General features: G+C 51.0%; 1 protein-coding gene and 1 pseudogene across 2 annotated transcripts in view; both read left to right on the plus strand.

The window, feature by feature from the left end:
- The first annotated feature begins 387 nt into the window (after positions 1-387).
- Positions 388-14,765, plus strand: part of Igdcc3 (immunoglobulin superfamily, DCC subclass, member 3) — a 46,789-nt gene continuing 32,411 nt past the window's right edge. For both annotated transcript variants that reach the window (NM_001372159.2, NM_001372161.2), the window contains exons 1-2: positions 388-650; positions 3,516-3,821. In NM_001372159.2, the coding sequence (NP_001359088.1) occupies positions 518-650; positions 3,516-3,821 (439 nt within the window). In that variant the 5' untranslated portion in view covers positions 388-517. The remainder of the gene's footprint in view (positions 651-3,515; positions 3,822-14,765) is intronic.
- Positions 5,994-9,656, plus strand: LOC134480195 (peptidyl-prolyl cis-trans isomerase NIMA-interacting 4-like; annotated as a pseudogene).

The following is a 14,765-nucleotide window of genomic DNA, read 5'->3' on the forward strand; positions in this document are numbered from 1 at the left end:
TTTCCCAGATCCTCAAGTCCGGACGGACCACGAGGAGCGGATACCCTACTGCAGCCCGGGTCGCCGCGGCAGCTCCCGCTGCAGTTCAAAGCGCAGGGGGCGCGTCCGCTGCGCAGCCGGGAATGTCCGGCCGCTTAAAGCGCTCGCCGGCTCTTTTGTTCCCCAGACCCGGCCTCCGGGGAGAGGGGGTTGGGGGGAGGGGAGGAAAGGGGGGGGGGCGGCGGGCAGAGGAGGAGGGCGGTGCGGGCGCGGGCGGAGTGCGGAGCGCGCACCCCGGGCGCGGCTGACAGATCGCCGCGGTGGGTGCAAGATGGCGCAAGCGGCGCTCTCGGTGATACCCGATCCCCGCTAAGGCCGGCATGCGGCCCCAGCCTCCCGCCGCTCGGGCTCGGCCCCGGCCAGAGCCCCGGCCCCGGCCCCGGGGCCGGCCCCGCGGGACCCTGTGAGCCCGTGAGACTCCCCCGACCCCCGCCCGAGCAGCGCCGCGCGTAGCCGAGCCCAGCGGACCGAGAGACCGATGGCTGAGCCGCGCACCGCGTCCCCGCGCCGCCCGCCCGCGCTGCGCCGGCCCCGGCTTCTGCCGCCTTTGCTGCCGCCGCTGCTGCCGCCGCTGCTGCTGCTACTGTTGCCGCTACCTGTGCCAAGCCTGGGTGAGCCGGGACTCAGGACGCAGGCGAGAGGGGCGGACCCCGGGACACCGCGGGGACCTGTGCTAGGAGCGCGTGCTGGAGGGACCTGGCGGGACAGCGCGCTGCGGGCACCGGGAAACCCACTCCGCCTGGGCTGCCAGTAGTTTGAAGGACTGCGGGAGATTAGGGGGGGAGAATCCCGAGAGAGGGCCGGGGCTCTTTCTCTGCGCCTCCGGGGCTCAGGATGGTTCAGGGCAGGACCCCGGTTCTGGACCCGAGGAGCTGGGAGCGGGGCAAAGCGGGAGTTGGGAAGGCAGGCTGGCATTGCGGATTGGAGGAAACAAGCCCGAGGAGAAAAAGCGGACGAGTCCCAACAGAGGAAGGCGATCCCCGGTGCGCAGAGCCCTGCTGGGGACCCTGAGTAGCCCGAGGCGAACGAAGCCGGAAGCAGCAGATCAGGGTCCCAGGATCGGGGTTCGCCTGCGTTGAGCAGAGAAGGCATCCCTTAGGGTTTAGAGCTAGGACTGGGTTCCAGGGAATCCAAGGAGGAGGAAGGAATGATTCCCGGTGGGCGGAATGGACGACCCTGGCAAGAGGTGGGAGAGCTGGAGGAGAGGTGTTGTAGCCTAGGGCAAGCGCCTGCCAGCGCTGCTACCCAGGACCCCGCCCTTCCCCGAGGGAGCTAAGAGTCCCTGTCCTGGTTCGCCTGGCCACCCGTCGCTTCCTCTTGGACTGTAAAAGATTCATCTCACCCAAGACGGGTGTGGATCCAAGCCCTCCTCTTTCTCAAGTCCTTCTCAGGCAACACACATTTGGACAATTCGCTTTCCTCCCTTCCTTCTCCAAAAGCAAAATATTGCATGTACACCCGAGAGAAACTTTATCCCCTGTAGCTGCAGCGGGGTTGAATTGGGGGAGGAGGCGGCTCAAACTTAGGATTCGTGGAGGATGCGAAGGATTTGAAAGAGTGTGAGCCTCAAACGTCTTAAACTGTCCTTATCCTACAGTGGTAGCGATGCCTAGACCCTCCACCCTGACTAGGTCTCACCCAGCAGGGAAGGGTTTGAGTCTGCGAGGGAGGAGCCTGGTCCAGGATCACTAATTCCCTGGAAATGGGAGGAGGGGGCTCAGTGCCCGCCCCTTTAGACCAGGAGGGCTCATTCCTCTTGGAGTGAAGGCATAACCGATCAGATAAATTGCTTGCTGGAGAGACTTGCTGTCACCTCTGGCATGAGTGCCTATTCCTTCATCAAATGCCATCCTGTGCAGTGTTTCCCTTAAATCCAACCACTGTAGATGGGCCCTGAGTCTATCCCTCCCACACCTGCCTCCCGCCTGCTCATTTTTATTCTGAGGTTACCTGGGAGTGAAGAGTCTAGGTATACAAGAGCTTTCTGCTAAATTTGGGAAATGTAAATTGATGTTTACTATTCCCCAACTCTCCGTATAACAAAGGCCAAAAGAGCAACACCCAGAGCCTGGGTTTAGGGGGACGGGCCACACACAGCCTGAATACTGGGTCCATACCTGGGGCCCCTTTGCAGGCATTGGACCAAGTCGCTGATAGTTTTACCAGCAAATGGAAACCTGATTTATTTCTATCTCACTCCACTTTTTAGGTTTTTTTGTTTGTTTGCTTGTTTTTTGAGACAGGGTTTCTTTGTGAGGCTGTCTGGACTTTCCTCTGTAACCCAGGCTGGCTTGGGACTCAGAGATCTACCTGCCTCTGCCTCCTGAGTCCCTAGATTAAAAGTGTATGCCCCGGGGTTGGGGATTTAGCTCAGTGGTAGAGCGCTTGCCTAGGAAGTGCAAGGCCCTGGGTTCGGTCCCCAGCTCCGAAAAAAAAAGAACCAAAAAAAAAAAAAAAGCGTATGCCCCACACAAGACTTTTTCCTTTTAATTCACAGTGAGGGGACATCTTTGTCTCCATTGTTTGTGAAAAGCCAAGATGCCACCCGCTTTAATTCTTGGTCCTCGTACCTCCGCCCCACCCTTGCAACCATGTTGGGTTTCAGTTCTGGGGAAGGAAACCAGAGTTTTATGCATGTGAGCCAAACATGCTACCAAATGAGCTACATCTCCGCCCTTCTCGTCGCTTAGGGATTTTAATTTTCTGCAGTGCTCTCTTGTTAATCATGTCAAGCAACTGTATGACACAAGCCACATTGCTGTTCCTTCATTTAAATAGTTGATGAGGGGAAGCTGGGATTGCACTGAATTTTTAAGACTACATTCCGAAAGTCTGTGAGCCTCAGTGCAGGGTGATCGTGAGAGTGGAAGCAGAGTGTTGGAATCAATCTTGCTTTTGAGACTCTGATTTAAAAAACAAAAAACATTTAGTTCATTTTACCTTCATGGGTGTTTTTCTTCCTCACCTGCTGGTGCACCTCCATGCCTGGCTCCCATGGGGGCCAGTAGAGGGCATCAGATCCTCGAGACTGGATACAGATAGGTGCTGTGTCCCCATGGCGGTGCTGGAAATTGAACCTGAGTCCTCTGGAAGAGCAGCAGTGTTTGTAATCATTGAGCCATCTCTCCAGTCCTCCAAGACTCAGATTTCCAAAGACCAATTGTGAGGTCCTGGGCAAGTCACCAAACATCATCACCAGGTTTCGGTTTTCTTATTTGTGAAAGAGCGAGTGGTGTAAACAGTATTCACTCACCTGCAGTGGATGGATTTAAATAAAACACTGCACAAGATGGCGTTTGTAGTACATGAAGTTTCCTTGTATAATGGGGACTTGTACTAAGCTGACAGATGCACCACAGGCACGCGGCGGGTACGTGGGACCATGAACTGGACATCTCTGGGTACGGAGTTCTTCCTGGTTGTGTGTACTCTCCATGCTCATGTCTTTTCTTTCCATTTCCCCTTCCCTAATCCAGGTCTGGGCCATTCTGCTGAGCTGGCATTTTCCGTGGAGCCAAATGATGATATTGCAAACCTTGGACAGCCCATCATGCTGGGCTGCAAAGTAGAGGGCAGCCCTCCAGTGCAAGTCTCCTGGAGGAAGAATGGAGCGGAGCTGCCTGAGGACACCCACACCACCCTACTGGCCAATGGCTCCTTGCTGATCCACCACCTCAGGCTGGAGCAGGGAGAGAGCCCGTCAGATGAGGGCGACTATGAATGTGTGGCTCAGAACCGCTTTGGGCTGCTGGTCAGTCGGAAGGCTCGTATCCAGGTTGCAAGTAAGTACATTGTCTCTCTTTTCCCTCTCCATAACCCAGGCTGGTGACCAAGGTCAGCCTGCATCTTGAGGGTGAGGGAGGAGCCTCATTTTCTAAAGCTGAAAAGAACACACTTTGTAGATTGGCTCAGTTGACAGGTGGCACAGTGGTGATTTTGGATGGCACAGATATGTCATGTGCTCTTTTTCCGTGACTGGAATGTAAACTGACAAGAATGAAGCCAAAGGCTCACAGGCTAGAGGCAGGGCCTCATCCGTGTCGTCGTTCAGCTTATGAAAGTTTTCCCGAGTATGTCGTACACAAACGTCTTGGTCCACTGAATATGGTTCTGGTGTTTAAACATAGAAACATTTGCCTTATTCTGTGGGGGCACTTAGATTTTTGAAGGGGCATTTTAATGACATGAAAAATTTAATTATAGGTTAACTTTGAAAGATTCTGAGGGGTTGGGGATTTAGCTCAGCGGTAGAGCACTTGCCTAGCAAGCGCAAGGCCCTGGGTTCGGTCCCCAGCTCCGAAAAAAAGAACAAAAAAAAAAAAAAAAAAAAAAAAAAAAAGACTTCACTATGCCCGTAATGAATCCTCAAACTGGTCAAAATTTTTCTTTAAAAACAAAACAGCAAAAACATACAGTAGGTGCTTGGGAAACAGCTTAGTTGGCAAAATACTTACAGCACAAGCTTGAGGGCCTGAGTCTAATCCCTAGAACCCTTATAAAAAGCCGGGTGTGGTAGTAACAACCTGAGTCCTAGTGCTGGGGAACTGGAGACAGGAGGATTCCTGAAGCCCACTGTCCAGCCAGCGCAGTTGAATTAGCAAGCCTTAAGTGCCAAGGAGAGAAACAAGATGTCATTGTTGCTGAGGAAGACACCTGAAATTGACCTCTGGCCTCCACATACACGCACATGCACACACATACACTCATGTGCACACACACAAACACACACATACTCATGCATGTCCCTCTTAAGCATACACTGAATAAATAGACAGACAACAGACAGACACACAGATGTCAGGAAGAGATTTATTGGATGAGCAGGAAGAAAGTAGGAAGGAAGGAAGGGAGGAAGGGAGGGAGGGAGGGGGGAGGGAGAGAGGGAGGGAGGGAGGGAGGGAGGGAGGGAGGGAGGGAGGGAGGGAGGGAGACTTCTTGAAAAACAGCAAGAGTTGAGGCCAGTGGCCAGTGTTCTCTGTCCTAGATCTCTGTACTTCAGGGAGGCGACTCTTCCTTAAAAAGCTGCTTTGGCTTTGGTAACAACGCTAGCCAACATTTATTTAGTACTTGCTGTATGCAGGGTACCCAGAATGCTTTATGACTTATTTCATTGAATCTTCACAATGACTGAGGGAGACATGTGGTAACATTCTCCTTTTAGAGAAGAGACATCTGGGCCTGGAGGAGGGTGGGATTCAGTGGTGACATTCTGGGAGGCAGAAGAGCCAGACTGCAGCCTGGGCAACCTGAACTCTGTACCCTCCCGCTTAAGCTATGGCATGCTGCCTCCTTCCCTCTGAACGCTGACAAGTCCCTTCCTGACTCAGGGGACATTTGCACTGTTACTTTGAACAGGCTGGTGAGTGATGAATTGTTCCGGGCAGGAGCCCTCATGCTGGGCTGAGGATGCCCCCTTTGTTCTGAGGAAGACTGATCCAGGCCCCCATATGGAGCTTGCTGGGAAGCAGCCCTGGGCTTGGAGATGGGAATCACTTCTGGTGCTGGCCCTCTCCACCAGGCTAGGGAGACTGATGTGGCCTCTGAGCAGATGGCAGGATGTGTGAGTGGGAACCAGAGGAAGACCTGGAGTCTGGGGATGGGAGGAATGAAACTTCCCGGGGAGAAAAACTGCCTACCTCCATGGCCTGTTTCATTCATTCATTCATTCATTCATTCATTCAATCAATAATTCATTGGGTACAGCGAATTTTATTGATGGTATTCAAGAAAGTAGGGCTCTCTAAGCCCCCCAATTCTTCTGTGGGTCTTGAATGGGTGCTCAGGATTTTTTTTTATTTGGTGGGGGCTGAGTTTGGACAGGAACTCCTATCTTTCTCCCTATTCTTTTTTTTTTTTTTTTGTTCTTTTTTTTTCAGAGCTGGGGACCGAACCCAGGGCCTTGCGCTTGCTAGGCAAGCGCTCTACCACTGAGCCAAATCCCCAACCCCTTCTTTCTCCCTATTCTTGTAGGAGTGTGTAGTCCCAGGCTTCTTACTTCTTGGAGGCCATGTGTAGGCCATGAGGTCCATCATGAAGTCCACCACTCTATTGCTGTAGCCGTATCCATTTTCATACCAGGAAATGAGATTATAATGTTATCCTTGAGAACAATGCCAGCCCTACCATCAAAGGTGGAAGGGTGGGTGTCTCTATTAAAGGCTTAGAGAACAACCTGGCCCTTGGTGTAGTGAAGGATGTCCTTTAGTGAGCCCTTGCCTGCTTTACCACCTTCCTTTTTTTTTTTTTTAAAGAATTATTTATATTCCCTTTACATGTATGAGTACACTGTAGCTGTCTTCAGACACACCAGAAGAGGGCATCAGACCCCATTACAGAGCTACCATGTGGTTGCTGGGAATTGAACTCAGGATCTCTGGAAGAGCAGTCAGTGCTCTTAACCACTGAGCCATCTCTCCAGCCCCCTTTTTTCTTTTTTAAAGATTTATTTATTTATTTATTTATTTATTTATTTATTTATTTATTTATTTATATGTAAGTACACTGTAGCTGTCTTCAGACACACCAGAAGAGAGCACAGGATCCCATTACAGATGGCTGTGAGCCACCATGTGGTTGCTGGGATTTGAACTCAGGACCTCTGGAAGAGCAGTCAGTGCTTTTAACCACTGAGCCATCTCTCCAGGCCCCTTTACCACCTTGATTTTTCATCGTACTTGGCAACTCTCTCCATGTGGCATGTCAGATCCACAATAGACACACTGGGGGTAGAAACATAGAAAGTCATGAAAGTGAGCTTCCCATTCAGGTCTGAGATAACCTTGCCCACAGTCTTGGCAGTGCCAGTGGGCACAGGGATGATGTTATGGGCAGCCCTACAAACATCACACCACAGCTTCCAGAGTGGCCATCCACTGTCTTCTGGATGGCAGTGATGACCTGGAGGGTCATGAGTCCTTCCACATGTCATCAACTGTTTTAGTGCAGAAAAGTAGAGGCCAGTTGGGTCTTTGCATCACCACAAAGGATCCTGGGAGGTAAAGGCTCAGGAAAGAAAGGAGCTGTGGGGGGTGTGTGTGTGTGGAGGATGTGTTTTTTCTTTTTTTAATGTTGGGAATAAAATGCAAGGATTTAGACATACTAGGTTAACCTCATTGTGTGTATGAGTGTGCATGTTCATGTATGTACACATATGAGGGGATGTGAATATGTGTGGAGGACAGAAGTTGATGTCATGTTCTCCTCAATCACTATGGGCCTTACTGTTTAAAATAGTGTCTCTCGTTGAACTCAGAGCTCGAGGGTTTAGCTAGACCACTGGCCAGCAAGCCCCAGGGATCCTGCTGCCTCCACCTCCCCAGCCCTGGTCCAGCTTTTTACATTGGTTCTGGAGAGCTGACCTCTCAGGTCCTCACCAGTGTGACCAGTGTGAGCCATTTCCCTACTACTAAATGTGTTTTCCTGTGGGTGATGTTAACTCTTAAGATATTTTGTTTGACCTGGGCATGGTAGTTCACACCTTTCTGGCCTTTTTGATAGACCTCTGTGAGTTCAAGGCCAGCCTGGTCTATATTAGTGAATTCAGTCTGGTCTATATAGTAAGTTCCAGGACACCCAAGGCTAATTAAAGAGACCTTGTCTCAAAAAAAAAAAAAAAAAAAAGGTTTTGTTTCTTTCAATTCTGAGGCTAATTTTTCGGGGTCCCAGAAAAGCTAAGGGAGGTGACTCTGAGTGTTGGTCTGATATATATACTCTTCCTCCCCCTTCTAAATCTGTGCCCTGTGGGGACTTGCTTTGGCCCCAGTTCCATCACTCCACTTCACAGGCTGATGTCCCCCCAAAGCTCCAAAGCTGACTGTCAGTCTGGGTTTCCTCCATACCCTGGCCCTACCTGCTGGCACTGCAGATGTTGTATGATGTGGGGGGAGAGGAGTGCAGTGGCTTCATGAAAGATGTGAGTGGCCCCTAGGACCCCGGCTTCTCCTGTGAACTCCATGGGGTTTGGCTGGGTAGGAGTAAGCTTGTTTGCACTGCTTACAGGCAGGACTGCTGAGGCAGCCAAGCTCTAGGACAGAGGGCACTCTGTCCACTTCTGCCCAAGGCTGGGCTCTGCTATAAGCTGGTTTGGCCCTGGAACCTCAGTTGGGGATCAGGTTCTAAGCTCCCAAGTTCATGATCTCAGGAGTCTTGGACTCTCTGCCTTGCTGTCTCACAGGTTAACAGCATGAGGGTTGAAAACTGAGAGTTGCTGATGTGGAGTTTGTGTTCCCTTGGCTGAATCTCCTGCACCATGACACATGTATACATATCATCCCACTATGAAGGAGAGCCACAAGGACCAGTGCGTCCTAAACTCCAGTCCCAAAGAGCATAATGCTTCTTCTGGCTTCCTTAGGCACAGATGTGCTACAGGGACATGCAGGCAGGCAAAACATTCGTACATATAAGATAAGAGTTTAAAAAGGCGGGATGCAGGCCAGTCTTAAGAGGTAGTCAGGGATCTATCTGTTCCTAGCTCTCTGCCCTCCAGTAGAAGCTCTCCATCCTGCCTCTTGATTCTTGGTCCCGATCGCATGAGGAAATAAAAGAGAGACACCCTGTGATCATGTGCAGGATTCCCCAAGTTGAACCCTTCCTGACAAGCCCCCCAGGGAGCAGGGGGAGGATGTTGGTAAGGTATGATTTTGAATCTAAGCATCTAGACAAGGCTTGAGTTTCTGCATCTAATAAGAGCCCAAGTGATGTCAATGCTGCTGACCCACAATGGACATCATAATCTCACAGCATACTCTCTAGTTTTGAGAAACTGCAGGTGGCCTAGTGAAGTCCATAGAGCCAGGGCTTCAAGGGCAGAGGCTGGGCAGGCTTGAACCAACTCTGCCACTCACTCACCAGAGGCCCTGAGCAAAGGTTGCTTAACCCTTTTGAGTCACTGTATACCCATTTGGACAAAAGCCACAATCCCTCCCCTCAAGGTATCTAGGCTCTGGGAACACTCTTTGAGGTGGTAGAATAAAGGGCTTGATGCCTAGGAAAACAAGTATCTTGGATAGTGGTAGGTGTTGTCCACTATGCCAGATGCATACTTATCAGGTGTTAATGAATTATCTTTAATAGAAATATTAGCAGTGCATTAATCCAACAGCTATAGTTCTTTACCTTATGCTGGTCCCCAAGAACCACACAGAAAAACTAAGATATATTTAAAACTGTACCTCAGGTTCAACGGCAAGCTTAAGAGATGCCGCCGAAGAGGAAAAGTGGTTCTGGGAAGGGAAAGGAGGTGCAGCCTCTGGGAGTGACAGTGCTGACAAGAAGTCTCAGGGTCCTAAAGGTGGTGGCAATGCAGTAAAGGTCAGACACATTCTATGTGAAAAACATAGGAAAATCATGGAAGCCATGGAAAAGCTAAAGTCTGGGATGAGATTCAGTGAAGTGGCCACCCAATACAGTGAGGATAAAGCCAGACAAGGGGGTGACTTGGGTTGGATAACCAGAGGATCCATGGTGGGGCCATTTCAAGAAGCAGCCTTTGCCTTGCCTGTAAGTGGGATGGATAAGCCTGTGTTTACAGACCCACCCGTTAAGACAAAATTTAGATATCATATTATTATGGTTGAAGGGAGAAAATAAAATCACGTGAAAGACTGAAAAAAAAACTGTACCTCAATCTCCTATGTTAATCTGTCTCCTCCCAGCCCCATCCCATGAGATTCACATATTATTATTGATCTGGCTCTTTGGGCTTCAGGTGTGTTTCTGTGACCTCTCTCTGGACCCCTTCTTCATGGCTCCAAATCCTCCATTCTCCTGGCTCATCTGAATCTCCCTCTCTCCCCATTCTCCTTCCTCTGGCTGACAGATGTCCCGGCTTATTTTCTATTCTGCCCAGCCCATTGGGTGATCAGCATTTATTGACAAGGCAGAGAATAAATGGTAAGAACTGTTTAAACAAACCTAAGGCAAGGGATTCTTGGTATACACATTACAATGTCGAGTCCAGACGGAAACAAGATCTGAGGGCAGAGAAATCAGCATTTGAATAGCACAAGGGTAAACTTTACACAGTCTACAAAAACATTATGCCCACAATCCAGCCAGGCTGGGCGGGCCTAACAGTGAGTTCAGATGTAGGCTGATAGGGCAAACAGATCTGGGCTTGGTGGCTGTGGGCCTTGCCCCACAACTACCCACTGGCTTTGGGACCTTGTGCAAGTCACTTAAGCTCATGGAGCCCCAGATTCCTTAGGATATGCGTATGAAGAGCTCAGCCCAGGCCACAGCTCAGGCTCTAGACTGTTGACGAGGAACCAGAAACATGAACTATTACTTTTCTGAGCTGTGACTCCAGTCTTGGCTGTGGTGTGATTCCTAGGAAGGAACCAAGAGTTCAGACCCATTGGAACTTGCAAGAGCTGAATCATTCTCAAGATGGCATGAGGGAGAGAAGGCAGGCCAACCTCATCCTCTCCACATGATTGATGATTGCTTAGTCTGGAACTATGTTTAGGTGGGGCCAGGAGAAGTATGGGCAGGAGCTACTGGGGACGACACTTGGTGGGAGACTCAGTGCACTTACAAGGCCCTGAGTAAAGGATGGGTGGTGTGGAAGTGGGTCTTAGCCCTGGAGCTTTGTGAAGGTCTTCATCCCCTGGAAATTGATTGTCCAGCTCAGGTGTGAAACTAACGCTTTCCTACTCTCCTTGAAAGGCAACTCAGTGAGGGGACCCAAGGAAATGTCCTCGCTGCTTTTCACACACATATCTGGTTACTGTCAGGGCAAGAAACAGGCATTGAAGCTGAAGTGTCAACCAGTGGGTGAGTGTCCACACGTAGACATACTGGGAGTTCACCTCTGTCATGATGTGATAAGTGGGTGCGGGTCAGTGCCTTTTACTTGCCTGCCAATCGTGTGTGTGTGTGTGTGTGTGTGTGTGTGTGTGTGTGTGTGTGTGCATGTGCGTGAGCATGTGTATGCACATATGAGTGTAGAAGCGTAAGGACAGTCTTGGGTATCATTCTGAGGTGCCATCCACTTTGAGGTTTTCTGTTTTGTTTTGTTTTGTTTTTAAAGACAAGATTGTGTGTTCTTGACTGGTCTGGAACTTACTGTGTAAAACAGATTGGCCTCGAACTCATTGAGATCCACCTGCCTCTGCCTCCCTAGTGTCAGAATTCAAAATGTGGCTTACCACACCCAGCCCACTTTGTTGTAGTGAGACAGTCTCTCGCTGACCTTGAGCTCTCAAGGTAGGGCAGGCTGGCTGGGCAGAGAGCTCCAGGATTCTGCCTGTATCCACCTCCCTAGCACTAGAACTGATGTGTCTATTTTTTTTCTACAAGCAGGTTCTGGGAATTGAACTCAGGTCCTCATGCTTGCAAGGCAACTACTTTACTGACTAGACTGTCTCCCAAGCCCACATGTAGATCGTTGTTTGGCACTCTTGAGTAAGTTTCGAGGGGTGATAGAGAAGGGGAATGGAAAGGCCCTCTTGGGACCCCAGGAGCCCTGTGCATGTGAACAGCTCACTGAGGCTGTGGTGCAGGCCTCGCTCTGTGTAAGGTTCTCAGGGCAGAGCTGCCTCCGAGGCACCTTTCCCCTGTCCGTTCTTGCCCTTGGCACACCCGGTTCCTCCCCAGTCCTTTAACTTACAGACCTTTCTTCTTCTTCTCCTATGCTGGGAACAGTCGTGGTCTGTGGCATTCAGGTTAGAGCCTTGGCAGTGGGTGCTCGGACCATTAAGTAACTGCTACTCACTCCATCTGTCTCTTCAGCTAGACTTTAAGCTGGGGGGCGGGTGTTTTTGTATTTCTCACATTCCCTGCCTGGGGAGCTTGGTAAAAACTAAATGAACATGTGGTCTTCTGGGCTCAAAGTGTGTTCTCTCTCTCTCTCTCTCTTCTCTTCTCTTCTCTTCTCTTCTCTTCTCTTCTCTTCTCTCTCTCTCTCTCTCTCTCTCTCTCTCTCTCTCTCTCTCTCTCTCTCTCTCTTTCCTTCATTTCTGAAATTGTTGGGTTGGTAGCACAGTTCCAAGGGACAGAGGCCATGAACGTGAAGAATGGATCTGCCTTGTGTTCATACAGGGCAGGATCGTGGGTGCTGCTCTTCTCTAGAGAAACTTAAGCTCGGAGGGCCCCACCAGATGGGGTGTGACTCCCACTCAATTGCCCGATGCTCCTATGAGAAGGGCCTTGGATGTCCTGCTTTGGACCTTCTTCTCTAACCTGATGTGTCCTGCAGCCCCAGGCACTTCGGCCTGTTGGGAAGGAGGCCTCCGGCTCTGTGCAGGGCCCAAGGCTGCCCCTCACCCCACCCGCAGGACTCGAGTGTGGAAGTTGAGTACTTCTGGTTCCCACACCTTGGCTCCACTGTCGCAGGCAGCCAGCTGGCCCCTTAAACACAATGTGCAAATCTTCTCTGTTCCTGCCCCCTCATTGTCAGTGGCCAGGCGCCTGGGCTGGGAATGTGGGCCCGTGAATAGGAGAGGCATTTGCAGCCTGCAAATGAAACAGGCCCCCAGCCCCCCTTAACCCTCTGCCCCCTTCCCACCCCTAGGGAGAAAGGACTTTTTCACTCCTGGCCTGCTTGTATCGCCTTTCTCTCTCCTCTTCAGAGCTCCTGCAGGCTGGAGTGTGTGTGTGTGTGTGTGTGTGTGTGTGTGTGTGTGTGTGTGTCTTGAAGAGAGACTTTCGCACAGTAGCTTGAAGGCTATTTTACACCCCCTTAATAAAAGTGGAATGGAACAGAAAGGTATTCAGGATGGCAAAGTAGACAGCAGACAGCTCCTCCTGGAATTTGTAATTCCACCAAAAATGTCCACCCTGTGCACAGTTTACCTATGACACCCTATATTTCTCTAGCTGTGGCCTTGTGGGTGGGGAGAAGTGGGTGAGCCATGGATCATTGCTTTAGAGGACGAGGTCTTAGACTGTGAGCTGATGGGCATGGCCATAGCTCCCCGGACATCGAGCTCCTAGTTTTCATTCATTGGGTGGGTCCCCAAATCTGTCTGCCATCCCAAGTGAGCCTATGGACAAATGCTAACTAACTCTTCCCAAGGAACCTCTCCCTCTTTTCTGAGCCCTGTCCCTAGACTTGTTAAAACTCTGATGTTTGCTACTCTCACCTGTGTACTGACCAAGGAGGGACTCCTGGGCACCTGAAGCCCAGTGCTAAGAAGATAGGAAAAGGCCCATAGAGGGCCCTGAGGGACAGGTGGACTGCCGCTAGGCACAGGCCGGCCTTGTTCATGCAGGGGAGAGTCTGGTTAGAGACTTGGCTCCCACCAACCTCCCAGCACCACCTCTGTCTCTGCTGCTTAGAACTTCCATCCACTCCCCACCTCTGCCTCCCTCTGAGGTGACTTTGATGTGTTTGCCTTTTAATAAACCCGAGGGCCAGTTTCCCCTGGCTTCTCCTCAGCCCTTCCTTCCCCCTTCCGTGGTCTGCCATTCCGCCTACCTTCCTCCACAGTGATTTCTCTAGCCTTCTTTGCTTTCAGGGAACCCTCTGCTGTGGAAACAGATTCCCTCTACAGAGAACCAAAGAGGGGACGGTTCAAAGAGGACCCCAAAAGAAGGGCTTTACAGATTCCTCCACAAGCCAGGGCCTCCCCAGAGGTCAGTCCTCACTGGAAGGAATCTGAGAACCTGGCTGCCCCCTCGCTGGACACTGACCCCGACTGTGAGGTGGGGCAGCCCTGGACTGCCCTCTGGAATGCTGGTGTTGGGTTGCAAAGAGATGCTAGCGGTTGATAATGGGCAGAAACTGGACTTTCAGGTCTGGCTGCTGCCCCCAAGGCCACTGGAATGTGGGGGAGTGGAGACTACCAAGAGGCCCTGGGGACTTGGGGTGGGCAGATGGAGACCAGACCACCTAAAAGCAGAGGAGGGGCAGGTGAGGGGCAGACCACCATGAAAGAGAACCAAGTCGTAGCTCTTTCACTGGACTGCATGCTACAGAAAAGGACCCTAAAGTGCTCGGCCCACTGCAACCTGAGTGGTCTTCCTAGTCTCCAAGAAAAACCAGACGTAACTAGAGGGTGAGTCTAGCTTCGTTTTGTCTGTTGTGGTTGTACAGCGTCTTCCTAGGCAGCCCAGGCTGACCTTGAGTTCATGGCCTTCTCTGTCTTCCTAGGATTACATGCAAGCATCACCACACTAGGGCTTACAGACTTTAAAAACCGAGACTGGAAAGGTAAGAGTGCCAGCCGCTCTCCCAGAGGACCTGCACTGGGTTCCTAGCCCCACATCTGGCTGCTCACACCCATCTGTAATCCTAGTCCCAGGGGACTCAGTATTCTCTTCTGGCCTCTGTGGGCCACCCACCCACGTGGCATACACTCATACAGATGCACAGGCAGACACATTAGCATTTTAAAACATTTTTTTTTTAAAAAGCTGAGGTGTCTAGGGCACCCAAGGGCTCCCAGTCTTTCAGCAAACTGTTCTGGCCTGAACCAGGACCGTCTGTACGTAGGTCCCCATAACCCCATCTTTCTGCCCTGTTCTTCAGGCCTTTCCCAGCTCCTCCGTGTCAGATATTTATGAGACACCAGTCTGAATTCTGGCTTTCTCCAAGAACCTTATTGGCCCCTACTTCCAAAAGAGGGTGGGAGGTCCCTGTGCCCCTCCCCTAGGACAAACGGGCCGTGTATGTCTCTATTTTGCTTTTGTCATGGTTGCAGTTCTGATGAGGGCTGCTGACACCCGTGGCCTATCGCAGAGGGCTTCCTTCACGAGTTCCCAAAGCACACTGGATACAGGAG

The sequence above is a fragment of the Rattus norvegicus genome, chromosome 8 (genome assembly GCF_036323735.1).
Source record: "Rattus norvegicus strain BN/NHsdMcwi chromosome 8, GRCr8, whole genome shotgun sequence".
Taxonomy (NCBI): domain Eukaryota; kingdom Metazoa; phylum Chordata; class Mammalia; order Rodentia; family Muridae; genus Rattus; species Rattus norvegicus.